Source organism: Mixophyes fleayi, chromosome 4, assembly GCF_038048845.1.
Source record: "Mixophyes fleayi isolate aMixFle1 chromosome 4, aMixFle1.hap1, whole genome shotgun sequence".
NCBI lineage: Eukaryota > Metazoa > Chordata > Amphibia > Anura > Limnodynastidae > Mixophyes > Mixophyes fleayi.
In genome coordinates, this window is record NC_134405.1 from 105,683,505 (window position 1) to 105,701,146 (window position 17,642).

The 17,642-nt window shown below is 40.0% G+C and overlaps 1 protein-coding gene across 2 annotated transcripts in view; it reads left to right on the top strand.

Moving 5' to 3' along the window:
• Positions 1-17,642, top strand: part of FAM227B (family with sequence similarity 227 member B) — a 408,110-nt gene that overhangs the window by 56,290 nt on the left and 334,178 nt on the right. For both annotated transcript variants that reach the window (XM_075207965.1, XM_075207966.1), the window contains exons 5-6: positions 1,718-1,756; positions 3,806-3,901. In XM_075207965.1, coding sequence (XP_075064066.1) covers positions 1,718-1,756; positions 3,806-3,901 — 135 coding nt within the window. The remainder of the gene's footprint in view (positions 1-1,717; positions 1,757-3,805; positions 3,902-17,642) is intronic.

The following is a 17,642-nucleotide window of genomic DNA, read 5'->3' on the forward strand; positions in this document are numbered from 1 at the left end:
AGATATCAGGCTTCATCCCTACATTTATAATGGCATGCACTTTACAACTTTCTGCTGGAAAAAAAACATTTGTAGGCACACTTAAACCAATACAATAAAAGGCCTAAAATTCACAAACTTTACTTTCCTCTCACTCTCATAAGTAATTAAATCTATAAATGAGGCTAAACCAAGCAAGAAAAAAATGATGAAGAGAAAAAAAAATATGAAAGAAGGGGGTGGTTCAAGAGTGATAGTAGGTTGGAATTTGTTGTGAAATTTTTACTCTCTTCACCATGCATGTTTTCCAGATAATTCACCAACCCGCAAAACCAACTGCAGATGATTTTAGGAGATATTTTTATAGCTGAGTGTGCATCTTGTAATGCGGACAAATAGCCAGACTTAAGCACATAAAGAAGCATTGCAGATCTGCAGACTTGTAAGGTCTGTGATTTGTAAATGAGCCTTTATGTCATCAGTTAGTAAAAATACTTCTTTACACTTCCAGTGTAATGAAATGTATTTTACATATTGCCGCGTACAATTTCTTTATGTCTACTCATCTTCCTGATCTCCAATCTACCCTCAAACTTGACACCTCGGGCAATGGTTGTTAGATTAATATTCTTTCTAATACAATTGTACTCCAATTGCTTCCTGTTTAGATTCGTGTTTTATTGGTGCCTACTATGTGTAGGCTGTAAGCTTCTTACAATGCAATAATATACCTTCTGGCTTATATGCATTTCAGTGTAACACATGTAATGTATTTTGATGGGGAGTAGTAAGTGGTAATACTTTAGGTTTGGATCTTCTCATATATCAATGTCTTAGAACCTCTAGGCCTGAATCATTGAGGAAAGTAAGGCAAAAAAATTAGTAAGTTTTCTACTGGACAAAAAACCATGTTACAATGCAAGGGGTGCAAATGAGTTTTTATTATTTTACACATAAGATGTAGCACACAAATACTTGGTTTATTTGTACACTGAAATTTAAAGTTGATCTAGAAAATGCCTTACCCCAGCTATAAATCATTTTAAGTTTGCCTCCCCCTCCAATGCAACATGGTTTTGCCAAGGTGCAAAGTTACTAATTTTTCTTGCTTTACTTTCCTTAATGAATCAGGCCCTCTGTGTCTACGTGCATACCACTTTGTCATTTTTTTGTAGCTTCTTATTTATTGATGCAATTAAAGGAGATAATTTAACAAATACCCTGGTTCTGTTACGTAGAAGAGTGCCCTGGCATCTCCATTGTTACCAAGGTACAGCTTGCAGAAGATTGTATTCTTTGGCAATAATTACTGGGATAAGTGCTAATGTATTGCTAACAAAGTCCAGACACATTTCAAAATGCTCTATCTTGGAAAAAGTGAAGATGCCATGAGAGGAGTCTCTGTGCTTTCCTTGTATGAGAGGGGAAGGAATCTGTTATGATTAACAAATTCCTGGATGTGTATATATTATACACATATAGGGAAACAGTAATATAAACTTTTGCAGCGCTATTTGTGCAAAAAAATAGCGGAATCCCACAACTACAGATCAAACATTTGCTTTTAGTCATAAATTGTACTGTACAAAGCACAGTTAGAATCTGAGTGGTTGCTATGGATTGCAACACCTTTTTTTTTTTACACACTTATGCACCAGTTTTCATACATTTCCCCATTAGCATGTTCATGTTTTATAACACTGATAATAGTGCTTTCATATGTTTTTCTAAATTTTAGGCACGGGCCATAGTCACTCAAAAGGAAAAGTATGTTGAGGTAAGCTGTTTCACTATAGTAATTTTAGTTAATAAGTTTGCAATATAATAATGTTTACTTTAGTGACTTTTGTGGTGTTTTTATTGTTCTGTAACTATTATAAACACTTTAGGTTGGCTCTCTTATTAACTTGGCTAGCTAATTCTCCCCATGTTGCAGTCAGATGGGACCACCATTGGGACCACGATCATTAAATTATTTTGCTGTGTAAGGCAGCTGTGGATGGGCCTGCCCCCCGTCCAGTATCATATAATTAACGTCACTCTACTTACAGTCCCAGATCTGTAACTGTGATTTGACTAACATGTGATAGTGCCCTGGGATTTGGTACAGAGGGGGTGTCCATATCTCTGATTAGATAGATTTCCTTGAACGATGGGAGAAAATTTTTTACAGCTGGCATCTACCTAAGTGAGCCAGTAAGGTAAAACTGAGTACACACTACAGAAAATTACCGCAGATGCGATTTCTGTAAAGATTTTACCAAAGACTGAAAGTCCCGATGAGCATGCAGATTCATGTGTACACACCTGCACGATTTACCTTCAGATCTGTGCTTTTTATCTGTCATAACCATTTGCTGAAAGATCCTGACTCTGCACACTCTACAGAGATCTGCCTACACTGCTGGTACGTGAGTGTATACACACTTCCACCTTTGCCCCACAGCGTTCCATCGCTGATCGTGATTATTAGTGAGTTTATAAAATCACATCAAACGATACAATGGGCTTTGGTACAATAAAACCTGATCGTGTGAGAGTACACACTAATGTGATATCTTACCAAACGTTGTGTATCATGTGATCGGCACAATAATTGGATGAAAAACCTATACTGTGTACCCAGCTTAACACTGTATTTTTTAAACCTACGTTGCTACATAATAGAATCAAATACTGAAAAAGAAAAAACATTTTGAACCTTTGTCTTACTGCAATCTTTACTTTTTAATGGTAACATTTTTGTTTAGAAAATACATAACTAGCTCTGTATTTCAGAGCTTTCTGGATAACAGATTTACAGATATATATATACACATAACATATTAATTTATTTCTTGGGTGTATATAACTATGGAGACAAGGAAAGGGAACTAACAAATGATAAATAAAGCTCCAAAAATGTAATAAATTCTTTAAGTACAGGAAAAAGAAACACACATCAGAACACATTCATAGGTTTCGTGAGCTTAAACAAGTTAATTATATATGTATATGAATGTCCTTGGTTAAAGTTACCTAATGTAACTCATGGCCTATTAGAGGGGTTTGCCTACATTATTGTATTCTTACCCATATACCAATTAGGTGCTTTCAACCTTTCAGTGTGAGATTGTTATTAAATTGTAATGTATTGCCTTCCTTTGTTGACCTCTGACACAGCACTTAAACCACCTAACAGATCAGTGTAATTGTTCTGTTTGGAGCGTCTTGTATCATCTAATACACTGACAACACAGCCGGCACCCGAACACTGACAGCACAGACCCCCTGACAGCACAGACACAGCAGCACTCAGACATACTGAAGTACCTTGAACAGCTCTGCTCACTGGCCGACAAGTGTCAAATCAAATGACAGATGAAGAGCACATATCATTATAAAATCGCTATAGTGTGTACACGGAAATCGACATGCTGATTGGGACTTTGTTGTTGTTGCTAATATTGGTGAAACTATCGTATCGGGAGAATTTACTTGCAGTGTGTACCTAGCCTTAGATGCTTGGCCCAGTTTTTAAATCTAAATATGTTTAGTGTTTGATAGATTTGATCAGAGGTCAGTTCCACCTTCTCACTTTCTTTTTCGATATTGATTAATATTAACACTCTTACCTGTAATTCTTTGAAATAATTTTTTTTTCACATTTGCAGTACACATGCAGTTCATCAGTCAGAAACAAAGTTTGTTGTCCCATTAAAAATACCCAATGGCACATACAGTAAAATATCCAATGATTTACATAATTATATATAATGTATCACATAAGAGTTTGATAATGTAGCCTCTATAAAATGAACTTTGTGTTGTATATGTTCTCCTTCAGAACTGTGTATTCCTTGGATGTAAGAGAACCAACTTACCTGGACACTTGAAGGCTAACCAGATCCTACGCTGTGTTGCTAAAACCCAGCACTTAGAGGTATTTTTCTTCACTGTATTATAATTATACTAATTATCTAAATGGGTAGTGACAATGCATGTTAACATGGGACATGTTTTCCTCATCATGTAGTCTTTTGCATTTTTTTGGGTTTATATTTCAAGATTTCTACATTATAAACAGCCTCCATTAATTATTTTTGTATAACTGCTATTTCTAAGGTACTCGGACATGCAAATAGCTTTATTTTTATGTGACCATTTGACAAATTGATGCTGATAAAGCATGTGATTGTTCATCCATGTGAAACCGTGTGATTGTTCATTAGTTCATTTTGATTGACCATTACATCCATTACAGTCATAGCAATCTGTTTTTTATGCCAAAAATCCCAACTATATTAAGCTACATTTTCTTGAATTTTTGGGATTTAGGGTCATTTAGATCAGGTGTTTTTTCATAATGTGGTGCTCCATGCCTAAAATCAGAGCCGGTGCAAGGTTGCTCTAGGCAAAGTTTAAGCTTGCCCACCAACTTATCTCCAACACACACAGCTGCCCTAAGCGTTCTAGCCAGTCTTTTGCTCATCATTTCCTTAAAATGCCCTCCTGCCAAATGGCTTACCTCTCACATACCCCCTTGCCAACCAGATTGTTTCTCACATACCGTTTTGTCTACAAACTTTTAATAAATAAACAGCTTAATGGTTGAGCAACCATTTTTTTTTTAGTATTTGCCCTCTGTTGCTGTCTATTAATGTATTCTGTAGATGTAATATTAAATATACTAACACATGCAAATAAATAGAGAAAGGTAATCTAAATGACAGATAATCTAGACCATTCTATATTTATTTGCATTTGTTAATATATTCTGTAGATGTAAAATTAATTATACTAATAGAAAGCAACAAAAGACAAAGCCAAATAGAGGGCAAATACTAAAAAACATAAATCGTTCCTTAACTATCCAAGAGTTGCCCCAGCAAGGTGAATTAAAGCAGTGCTTCATTATGCATAGCTACAATTTGTCACGGCACTATTTTAGTACATAGACCCCATAGTCTCTAACTCAAGGACATTTCTAAGTGTAATCCCCCGTCTCCCCATTTTCTCCAGCCTCCTCCCCCTCCCCAATTTTCTGTTGCATCCATCCCCCCCCCCCACATTTTCTGTAGCATCCATTCTCCCTCCATTTTCTGTAGCATCCCTTCTCCCCCCCACACATTTTCTGTATCATCCATTATTCCCCCCCACACACATTTTCTGTAGCATCCATTCTCCCCCCAAACACACATTTTCTGTAGCATCCATTCTCCCCCCATTTTCTGTAACATCCATCCCCCCCCCAACACACATTTTCTGTAGCATCTATTTCCCCCCAACACACATTTTCTGTAGCATCTATTTCCCCCCCACACACATTTTCTGTAGCATCCATTCTCCCCCCCCCCCCATTTTCTGTAGCATCCATTCCCCCACACACACATTTTCTGTAGCATCCATTCCCCCCCCACATTTTCTGTAACATCCATTTCCTACCACACACATTTTATGTAGTATCCATTCTCCCTCTTCCCCCTTTTACTGTAGCATCCACCTACCCCCCCCCCCCCCCACCGGTTCTCTGCAGCATACTCCTCTCTCACCCTCCCCTCCGTTTCTCTGTTGCATATTTTCACTACCCCTCCCTGTTTTCTGTACCATCCCCTTTTCTGTACTCACCTTCACTTTTCTTCCGTTCTCTTCTCCGCCTCTTGTTTCTTGCTTCTTTCCTCTGTCTTTACTTCTGCCAGACTTCTGTCAGCTCCTCTACAGGCGCCGGGCAGATTTGAAAATGCGGTGCTGCACTGCAGCAGCACCGCTTGGGTCTGCAGGAGCACTATATTGCGGGCAGACGATCCTCCCTGGGCGATCTCGCCGCCCGCATAAACTTACCTGATCATTAATTTTTTTTTAATATTCAGTCTCCTCAGCCACAGTGCCACCCCCCAGAGGCCGGCGCCATAGGCAGCTGCCTAAGGCTGCCTAATGGTGGCGCCGGCACTGCCTAAAATGTACCAAATTATATTTTAAATTTACCCACATAGCCTTTGACATTGCCCTCTTCTACAGTGCTCCTCAAAGTGAAAGTGACACATGGTGATCATGTCTGTGTATGACATTCCCTGTGAACAGCAGTAATTATTATTGTTGCTATGTTTTCATTCATTTAAATACTGGGTTTCTAGATAAAAGATCCTGTACTTGTATCTCACATTTAGAGCATTCTGTGTCCATATACATTGCTCAGTGAAAACATTATTGTTTAATTAAAATTCATAAAATTGCTGCCTGCTTGGCCAGCTTTAAAGTCCTCATACATCTGTGCTAATAATCCCCCATCCATACTTATCCATACTAATATTTATGCTAATAATACCCCATCCATACAAGCTGACGGTATGGTAAGCCTCTTTTCAGTACAGTTCTTGGGGAAAAAGTTGTATCCAAGTTAAGTATTTTTTCATTTCTTTTTTTAAAGATCATTGAGAACAAAACCCTCTTTAAACATAAACTTTATGTCCAGAGAATGGATCTTCTCAGGACTGTAAACCACTTTTAAGGAGATGGTGATGGTTGGAAGGCTGCAAAATTTTGAAATAAAAAAAAAAAATGTAGTCAGTTGATCTACAGTTGTCCCACCTGTTTTGCCTTGCACTTAATACATTGATATAAAGATCCTGCAATATGCACTTCTGCCCACTGTTCCACTCAGAGTTTTATGCTGACATGAGCTTAGACACCGTTGCTTATGAAAAACTAGCAAATTGAGCTGCTCTGGAAGCTTCTACCAAACCCACCCAAACAATCACACCTCTTCCAAAGTCACTAAAGTCTCTCCCTGCCGCAATGCTAGCTTTACTTACAGTCCAGCATCTTTATACATGGTCATGACATCGCTGGGATGTTGTTTGCTTAATTAAATAAAGAACTTCAACTGCGTGGAATCCTTTTCTTTCAATATGCTTGGTGTCCCTCGTGTACCCAGGTGTTTCCACTTTTTTGCCCAGTACCATTATTGCTTTCTCTTAATTATTCCATCAAGGGCTACTTTTCATTGGCCCCATTGCAAGGCAGTGTAAAGATTTATCATTGCACAGACCCTTCCTCACACTCACATTACACAGACCCCATTTCCAGCCTCTTTGTACAACTCCAGACATTGCACAGAATCCATTGCTAGCCCTATTGCAATTCCCCTCCATCACCACCACTGCTTTGCATAGACTGGCAATTGCACAAATCCAAAGTTTTTTAATCGCTTCCCCCCAATATATATGTTATAGGGAAATGACAGAACCCTGATCCGCCAGAGCAGATCACACCACGCTTCAATTTCATGACAATAGTGAAGTTGTTTAAAGCAGGTGGTCAAGAGTCCCTGGTGGTCTATTCTCATAGGTAAACTTGGGCCGCATGCACTGGCTGACTCAGATTTATTCATGTTTTTTTCATTTTCTTGATTAAAGGTGTGAATTCAATTAGAAATCTCATACTCTATAGCTCCTGCATATCTTCACTTCCTAGAAGATATTGCTGTGTCTGCTACAATTTATTTGGCAGAAACCAAAGTCTATTGAAAAAGTATCATAGTGTAAAGAATATAATAGGAATAATTTGTTTTGTTTATAATATTCTGACTGTAGATCACAGTACTATAAAGACTTAGATTAACTAAACTTTTCTATCTTCTCATGTGTATTATGCACAGTTTAGTTTTATGATGCAGTTTTGCAATGCAATAATTTTTATCCCCATAATAAAAATGATACACTGATCCAGAACCAAAACAGTAAACCAGCTGAGATAAGTTTGTATTTTTTTTTTCTTCTGACTGATCAATTGTTTTTTTTCAATGGCTTACCTTAGCTATGCATGACATACTTTGACCCTGACTAGTTATTGAAACAAGATTTTGCACATAATAAATTTAAATATGTTTAGCATGTATCAGCCAGTGCTACACATTTCAGCAGACTGTAAAGAAAATCAAATCCAGGAGTGGTTCTGTATGGTGTAACAGATCATGCTCTTTCACAATACATTGATAGAGCCATAGACTGCACTGAGCAACATATTCAGTTAACCCTTAAGGCACCTTAGCTTCAGACATTAAGGTACACATGTCCCGCAGCCCTTGCTGTGGTATGGGAAGGGGAAACCACCACACCACCTATGTCCAGTGTAGTCTCTTGGGGTGTCTTGCTGACCTCTTTGTCACCTTAGTAGAATCAATGCATTAGTATCTTTCCTTCCTCCTGGTAAACAAGACACTTCAGCAACAGGTTGAATTAAACTCTGGCATGCTTTAATCTATGAAATAGATTGAGGGCGTTGGCTGTTTAACACAGGTCTGTTGACAGATACAGTTTTGTAAAAGACAAAAAAAGCAAAACAAAACAAAAACAAGAAGGCCTAACCATTTCTGTGCGCTACTGTAAACAGTATTTACAGTGTTTCTCTGAGTGCCTTCCAGCAGCCAATCAGCTAGTAACACACTGCTATTTTTAGGGAAACTTGTGTGGCTCAGGCAAACAAAGTGTAACTGCCTCAGCATAACAGCAGCTCTACTCTCTTTCACATCAGGAGATGAGACCAGAGTGAGCTGCTTCTTAAAAGGTTCTGAATGAACAGCCAGTTGCAGGGTTTTTTTTGGCTCAACAATAGTTTTTATTAAGGTTTTTCAAATATGGGGGAACAGAATAAGGACAAGAGGGAGCCTTAATATTGAGGAGCGAGCACAATAAAACTCTGCCAGTTGCAGATTTGAACTTTAGCCATGACCAACGGTATTCACCAACATGTTCAATAATGATCTGACCAGATGGATTATTATTGGGTAGATTGTGTTAAATTGATTGCAGTGTTCCAGAGTATGTGGGCAGCATTGATCTGAAATAGTTAATAAAAACAAACAATAGCTTGCATCCACATAGATTTCAGGTGTAAATTAAAATGACAAACATGACGTTCTCCCAAGGTATGTGCGTGTGTGTGTGTATATAATCATTAGCTTATTTATATTTTAATATTTATATGTTTATATAGGGTGGCTTGATATTGTAGAGTTTAATTGCTGGAAAAAGGAATAATGATGCAATGAATGTATAAAGTTTACTGTTGTGTACAACATGTTCATCTGTTGGGAGTAAAACTGTTAATTTGGAATCAGTCTTTTGTGTTTCATTACCAAAAAAGACCACATGTTTAGTTTTTTGGTATTTTTTTCTTTTTATACTCATTTCTGGCTGCAGCTCAAAATTGTTAAGCATAAAAATATATTTTCAGCCTTACATGGAATACAATGTTCAGCTTTGTTAGTTTTCAAAACACACACATATACACCTCTCAAGATACAGGAAAACATTAACTATCCCCACTCCCAAGACTTTTCTGACCACCAATAATTGAGTGTCATTCATTGGTATAAATTCCAAGTCAGGAGATCTTGGCTTCTTGCCACAATTGTCTTGCTCTGAAATACAAGTTGTACATTTTATTGGAATTCTACCTAGAACTTCTTGTGAACATTGTCTGGAGGCTCTGGGCAAAAGTGCAGCACTGTGAATGTCACTGTGCTATACTTAAATTGCAGACAGACAGACACAGCTTTGAATGTCCTCAGAACCTTCATGAAGCTCACACGTTGGTCAGTGCTTCTGGCCCCAAACAGGCTGCTATGTTACCTTGCTGTAAATCAGGTTCAGCCTTAAAAGCAGTCTTCAAAAATCATAGTAGACCTAGACTGAGCACTATGAGATACATTTGAGGGATATGTAAACATTAGAAATGAAAGAATGGTGGTGAGAGTGGTTTAAGACCCGTTGCTGCAAATTAACATTTTATAACTCTGTGAGCCCGCTAAGAACTCCAGCCTGATTCACTAAGGAACATAAATGCTCTTACATGCTGTATTTTGCGTAAAGTCGCTCTGCGCATTCGCAGAACTGGACCATATGTCAGTGAACACAGCAGCATCCAATTCATCATTGAGTGCAAAAAGAAAAGATATAGGTGTACACCTTCTTGTGGACTTTACACTAATCAAATAGACGTACGTCCAACTCATCATCAGCCCCTGCATTTCAAACAGTAGGAGCATTATCAAACCATGGAACCCATGTATACATAATTTTACAATGGCGGGGATTGATTTATCAATTATATCTCTTGCTTAAAGTCAGGAGGCAATAAACCCTTCCAGAGCTGCGAAATACGTAGTTTAACTTCAAAATCCCTCATCCTACTTGCCATTACAGAAACCTGGGTCACCTCTTCTGACATAGCATTGTCTGCAGCTCTCTCATTCAGGGGACTCTCCCTCAGTCATACTACCAGACTCGGAGACAGACATGATGGTGTACTAGGCATTCTGCTTTCGCCATGCTGCACCTTCTGAGTTGTACCACCTTCTCTCTACTTAACCTTTTTTAAAGTCCATACCATCTGTCTGTTCTGCCAATCCATATTTGTGTTGCTGACAATTTTTCACCGCTCAGGTCCACTTTCCCAATTCCCTGATAACTTTTTTGCTTGGCTCACTTATTTCCTCTTCCTTGACCTGCTTACTCTCATACTAGGGAGCACATTTATCAATGTTCAGCAAAAATGAAAAATAGTTATCAATCCTTATCGCATGGATAAGGATTGAACTATTTCTCAAATTTATTAAAAACGGACCACAGAAACAGCAGTTCCGATAAACTGCTGTTTCTGTGATAAAAAAAAAATCACAATTACCCCGCCTCTTCAGAACGCCATGTCCACGGATCTCCTCCAGGTTCTCTTCATTTTTTCTTTACACTGGAATTGCGTATGTGCAGTTCGAAAAACTGCACATGCTCAAAAAACATCCCCGCTCTGTCTCTGCAACTGTTGCAGAGAGAGCGGTGAGTGACAGGGAGGGATCATGTGATCCCTCCACACATGCGCTGTCCAGCTCTGCTCTTCGGAGCAGAGCTGACAGCACTGAAATCAGACAATTATGATAATGTACGCTAGCTTCAGCCAAAATATTTATTTTTTTGGAACTTGTTAGATTGCGGTTGGGAGCAGTCACCATACTGTAGAATGGTGACTGCTCCCAAAAACGAAAAGGAATGCAAAGCAGCAGATATCCATAATATCTGCTGCGATGCACCCTTCTTAAATATGCGGGGCACACTCTGGGACCTGGATTTCACGGTAAGTGCACGATAGTGCACTATCACTATTTCTTAAATATGCCCCTTAGTGATTACAAAATTCCCAACCTCCTTTCCTTAAGTCTCGCCATACCTCATGCTCCACCTCCCTGCACCCAAATTGACACACACACACACACACACACACACACACACACACACACACACACACAAAAATACTCTTGACCTAGTCCACATTCAACTTAACTGAAACTACTCTTGTTACCTTTAACTACCCCGTCCTACCTGATCTGGCTGCCTCTTTCTATAATACACTCACTTAAGCCCCACACAAAGCAGCTCCAGCCATCAAATACATCAGTCTCCAGCAACACAAACCTCAATCTTATCTGTTACCTGCAAATGAGTGCCGGCACTAACGAGTATGTCTTTTCATCTTACAACTGTCAGGCGACGTCCCTGTGCCACGTCCTCCGCACAGGGACGGACGCCTGTCTCTGCCCATAGACGCCCGGTTGCTAGGCATCCGGACATCACTTCCGGGTCCCGGCAGCCGCGCGTCCCGTTGCTTAGCAACGGGGTGCGATCCACAGTATCCGGCGGTGGTGTTCAGCGTAACCACCGCCATAGGTAGTCCTGCCCCCCTTATCCTATAAATTTCAGACTCTGGCACCATGAGTGCCAGAGTATTAGGTCTCCTGAGCTCCAGCGCTACTAGTTTATTTCCTGTGCTTTCCTGTGTTCTGACCCGGCTACGTTCCTGACTACCCCTGTTCTGGATTCCTGTGTTCTGAGCCGGCTACATTCCTGACTACCCCTGTTCTGGATTCCTGTGTTCTGACCCGGCTACGTTCCTGACTACCTCTGTTTCTGGATTCCACGTGTATCGACCCGGCTACGTTTGACTTCTCTTCATCCTCCGTGTTCCTGGTACCTGACCTGGCTTGTTTGACCACCTGACTCCTCTTCTATCTTGCACGCTTCACTGGGTGCTCCCTCTGAGTACCGCGACCTGCCTGTCTCTCGCAGCGAAGTCCAAACTCCCTTGCGGGGGTCCCTGGCGAAGATCTGGGACACGTTAGACTCTGCGCCTCATTGGTGAGTTGTGCTGAACCCAGTAAGCTACGCACTCCTAGTTCTGTGACAACAGCACTCCCTTTTCACTTGCCAAGTTAACCTACTTCACTTCTCTAATATCCATGGCCAGTGCCTCTTTTCTACCTTCAACTTTCTTCTCAGCCTACATGCACTACCACCTCCTTCCGCTCTCACAATCCAACAGAGCTTTTAACCACTTTCCCTCAAATCAGACTCGCAGTCAACAACACCACAATATCCTCCATGTCTCAAGCCTGCTGCTTTACTGTCACACTTGCTTTATTCCTCACATTCAGAGGCTCATTTAAAATATGTAATTCTTAGTCTCTTCGCAACCAACTTTGGACAATAACATATATTCCTAAGAAAGAGATTAAATAACTGTCAGATATGATGCTTCTATATCATCTATGCATATTGTTGATGTAATGTCACACCGTCCGTTTTAAGTTTGATTTCTTAGCTTAAGTGCTTCTCAGATATTACTTTCATTGTTTATCTGATCTACTTGGGACTGCAGAAGCCCTGGAACAGTAGCCATATTACTCTGTTTTCAATTTATCTTGATTGCTAGTTCTCGGAAGATTTATTTTGCTTTGTGACTCATCAATATACCCCTTCACACATCCAAACCTAGGGGTATATTTACTAACTGTGGGTTTGAAAAAGTGGAGATGTTGCCTATAGCAACCAATCAGATTCTAGCTGTCATTTTGTAGAATGCGCTAAATAAATGAAAACTAGAATCTGATTGGTTGCTATAGGCAACATCTCCACTTTTTCAAACCCGTAGTTTAGTAAATTTAAACCCTAATCTCAAAATATTCTTCCTCACACCCTTGTTTCATTTCAGCCTTCAAATCTTTAAATGCTCTCTGAAAATAGAAAATACACAACTTTATTAGAGCTTACCCTTATCCCAAACATACTACTCACACTGGGACATGCTCACCTCTACCCCAATCTCGATCACATTTTTCCTTTTGTCTCAGCTGTGCCCTTTCCCACTAGATAGCAAGTTGTCTCATAAGCAGGGCCCTTGCTACCCTTTCATTTCACAACTGCATTTATTTTGTCTACCTTTTATGTCCTTGTTTTGTTGAATATCTCTTTATTGAAAGGAAAAAAAACGACACCATACAGATTTAACATACACAATTGTGTCAACATGGTAAGTGGATAAGCTCTGGCAAAGCAGCAATTAATTTCGGAAATACAAAATACACAGAAAACATAGCAAAGTAAAGCATCATGGAGTGTCTGGGCCTTAACCCCATTAAGCCTTAACTTGCAGGAAGCAACTATAGTGGTCAAAGAGAGACATAGATGCATTGGAATAAATCACAGAAAATCATTTGCGTTATGACTGGGAACGGTATAAGAGTGCACAAAAACAATCACAAAAAAGGAAGGAAACAAAGGGAGTGGAGTGGGGACAATGGGGGAAAAAAGGGGGGTCACAGGTGGGAGTACAGGATCCAGGGTCTCTTGAGGCCAACTAGGGACATGGCATAGGTGGACAAGAACTGCAGCTATGATCAATCAACTCAGGATGAGGTAGATTATATTGACTTATACAGCATAGAATCAGAAAATTCTAACCGACCGCACCATGATGCGCAGTATACTTCAGATTTGGAGGTTCAGAGGAGACATCCACTTTGTCTATCTGAAACTCATGTAGGGTTAGAGATCTTTTTTTCAGAAAGTCCCATCAAGTTAATTGAGTTAGTTTTAAGTTTGGTAGTCATGGTTGTGTGTTATGGAGACTTGGTAGTGATATAATATTAGAACCACCAAATATCTGTGGGTAACACCTTGATCCGTGGGTGATGACGAGGGAGAGGAGGGAGGGGTGGTCTAAGGCAGGGGCGGGAGGAGAGAGGGAAGTTATCAACACAACAAATGAATCATCAGAATGCTAGCAATAAAATATCAGGAGAACCGCTCCTGGGAACAGGGAGGAAAGGTACCATTCCCATTTCCCGGAAAAAGCTGGGGGTCAGTGTCAGTGGGGGTCAATGACAGTGGCAACTACTGAAGCAGTGTAAGTTTCAGAAAAGCCTATGTGGAACCACAGTGCAAGAGAAATTAACAAAGTAGTAGTAAAAGATGTAACAAATGTTATTTGAGGGTACTTGAAGACGAATTATATGCCCTGTTTTACACTCTGTACGGTGAAAATCAATGGCAATATTAATATGTTTATGTGCTTAAAAGAGAACGTCTGTTAAAATTATGGAAGAGCAAGTAAATCTTGGTTGGTCTTTGGGTAATTTATTATCAAAGTGCTTGCAAGATTGCTCTGGTATTGTGTTTCCAAAATAATTTCATTGCTTCATTCCCACTTTTAAAGTAGATGCCTTTAATTCCTCACATATATTGAAATACGCAGTAGATAAAACTGCAGTTTTATAAACGTCAAGGCGGTGTAATAAACTCTGTGTATCGTAAAAAGTTGCTATATCTTTCCAAGACTGTGGGGTAAGTTTATCAAGGTGCGGGTTTGAAATGTGGAGATGTTGCTTATAGCAACCAATCAGATTCTAGCTGTCATTTTGTAGAATGTACTAAATGAAAGATAACTACAATCTGATTGGTTGCTATAGGCAACATCTCCACTTTTTTAAACCCGAGGTTTGATACTTTTACCCTGTGACTCTTTTAGAGAAAAAGAAAGAAAGAGCATAGGGTAAACGTATGAACATGCGGGTTCTTCAACACCCGCATGTTCAGCGTGTTCGGCGCTTAAATTTTAAGCGGCGCTGCATTGTAAAGGGAAGTTTCCCTTTACAATGCAGCGCCGCTTGAAATTTAATCGCCGAACACGCGGGTGTTGAAGAACCCGCATGTTCATACATTTACCCCCATGTCCTTCCACCACTCTTTATTAAGAGACCTCACGTCTTTTTCCACCTGGCTCTGTACTTTACAAATAGCACAATATAAAAGTTTAATAACCAAGCATAGGCAAAGGAAAACTTATGTTTCTTCTAGCTTCTACTCAAGTGAATTAGTCTAAGGCCTGAGGCTTCTAAACTGATCTCAGTTAATGGGAATTGTGTTTCTATTGCACATACCTGCAGGTATTGAAGAAGCATTTTGTGTGAACTATCTGTTTTAACCCTTGGTTGTTCAAAGGTAACAATAATCCCACTGGAGTAAACAGCCTATGTTTTTCCCTTTATCTGCCACAATGCTGCATCAGGGACTGTTTGGGCAAGGTTGGATTGTCCTCGTAAGGGTGTCGGAGGAGAGAAATATGTATTGGATATACTAACTTTACAAGCCTAATAACAAACATATGTCAGAAAACAACATTGTCTCATTGCTTTTCTAGTGGTAGCAAGAGGCAAAACAGTCCATCGGGGTGACTCCTCCGTGAATTGCATTTGCTTCTGTATCATTGAGGTCATCATTTCAAATTCTTGTTAGCCAGCTATGAGCATGTTTCAATTGAGATGCTGGAAAAGAGGCAATTAATACTTATTGATAATTCCTTTTCCTCAAGATACTCCATGTAAGCCATTAAAATGGGTTGTTCCCCTTTTAGATTTAGGTAGAGACAGGAGATTAGAAAAATCCCAGGCAGCATATAGTACCATGCCTTCTCTTCCCCCGTGGCTCTGTGTTCCTAAAATATACATAACATTAAACAACATCCAACAACAAAAGAGAATATCCCTGGGCGCTGATTTAAATAAATTAAAACAAAATAATCCTTATGATAATACCATGGATCATATAAAATATGTAGCCACCATTCTATTGGCGGGGAGAAGAACTTATGCAGCTTCCTATAAAGATTGTTGTGTGATCAATCTTATTGCAGAATAGATAAACTAAAAGGTTTATGCCCACCTATCTAAACCCATTGCTCTGTGCAGGGAGCAGCAGTGCTCCGGGACACTACAAACAAAAAGGGTGATTTTCTCCTTAGCTATATGTTGCAGCAGGGACTTTATTCAGACTGGTCATGTCTACAGTCTGGGTAAACAAGGGTTTTCAAAAATGAACAGAGCAATGGACCTCCATGAGCATAGACCTCAAGCTGATATGCTAGTATTGACTGAACATATTCAGGAGGCTTCTGATTTTTTTAGGTCAAAATTGTTTGGATTCGGTTTCTGTTTTTGTGGATTGCAGACTCCTCTTGGTCCCAAAACTGGATGGATCATTTAGTCCGATCTTGAATCTTAGGACCCTCCACAAACAAGTTTGGTCCTGGGTTTCAAGATGGAGTGTTTGTGGTCAGTGATAACTGGCATGGAAAAAGAGGAATTTCTCGCATCCTTAGACATAAAAGATGTTTATCTACATATTCCTATATAGGAAGGGCATAAGTGTCTACCTCAACTTGCAGTGCTCAATGAGCACTATCAGTTTCAAGCTTTACCCTTTGGCCAGGCTACAGCCCAAAGAGTCTCTACAAAAATTATGACAATTATGGCAAGGCTCCTGCATTTTCAGGGAGTACCAATCCAATCTCATTTGGATGACCTGTTGTTCAAGGTGCCATACAAATTTGCTCTGCTACAGCACATTTAGCTGACAGTTCAAATTCTGGAAAGACATGACTGGATTCTCAATTTTCCTTGATTTCAGCCCAACAGTGAGGTTTCTCAGCTTCAACTTCAAAACAGTGTATTAGAAGGTGTTCCTCACGGAGGACAATGTCCTGTCTGCCCTGAGCAGGACCACTGCCTTCTTGGCTAGACAGGAAGTGTCTCTTTTCAGCTGCATGAAATTATTGGTGTTCATTCCCGGCCATTTCCAAGGGAGCATCTCAGGAAATGGTCCAAGACCACCTTTCACCTGGACAAGAAGTTCATTGGTTTGTCAATACTCTCATGTCAGAACAAATCTCACAAAGGGTGAGTCCTTCCAGAGTTGGGATTGGATCTTCGTGACCATGGATGCCAGTCTGTCCTGGAATGGAACGGTCATAGGTCCTCTTCGGTTGTAGGAACTCTTGTCTGGGATCTACAGGGCGCTCTTAAGGAGTCTGGTGTTACTGGCCGGAAAGCCCCTGAAAGTTCAATCAGACAGTGCAACAGCAGTAGCGTACCTCAACCATTAGGGGGTAAAATGCAGTGACATGGTCATGCAGTAGACAGCACAGATCATATCCTGGACAGAATGCCATGTTCCAGTAATATCAGCCGTGTTCATCCTGGGAATGGAGAACTGGAAGGCAGATTACCTACACTGAACCAGGTTCCATCTGGGAGAATGAGGAAGTGTTTACTTTGCAGGTCTTGCACTGGGTTCAGCCAGAGATAGATCTAATTGCTTCTCTCCTAGACTACAAGGTTCCTATTTTATGTGCAAGATCCAGGGAATACAAAGCAAGATATATGGTGTAACTATTCCCGCCAATCCCAATGCTTCCGTGGGTATTACAGAAACTAAAAAGAGAATTAGTTTTAGCGCCATTCTGGTGCCTCCCGAATGATCACGCAAAATGTGGTGTTCAGACAACCTAGGCATGGCTGT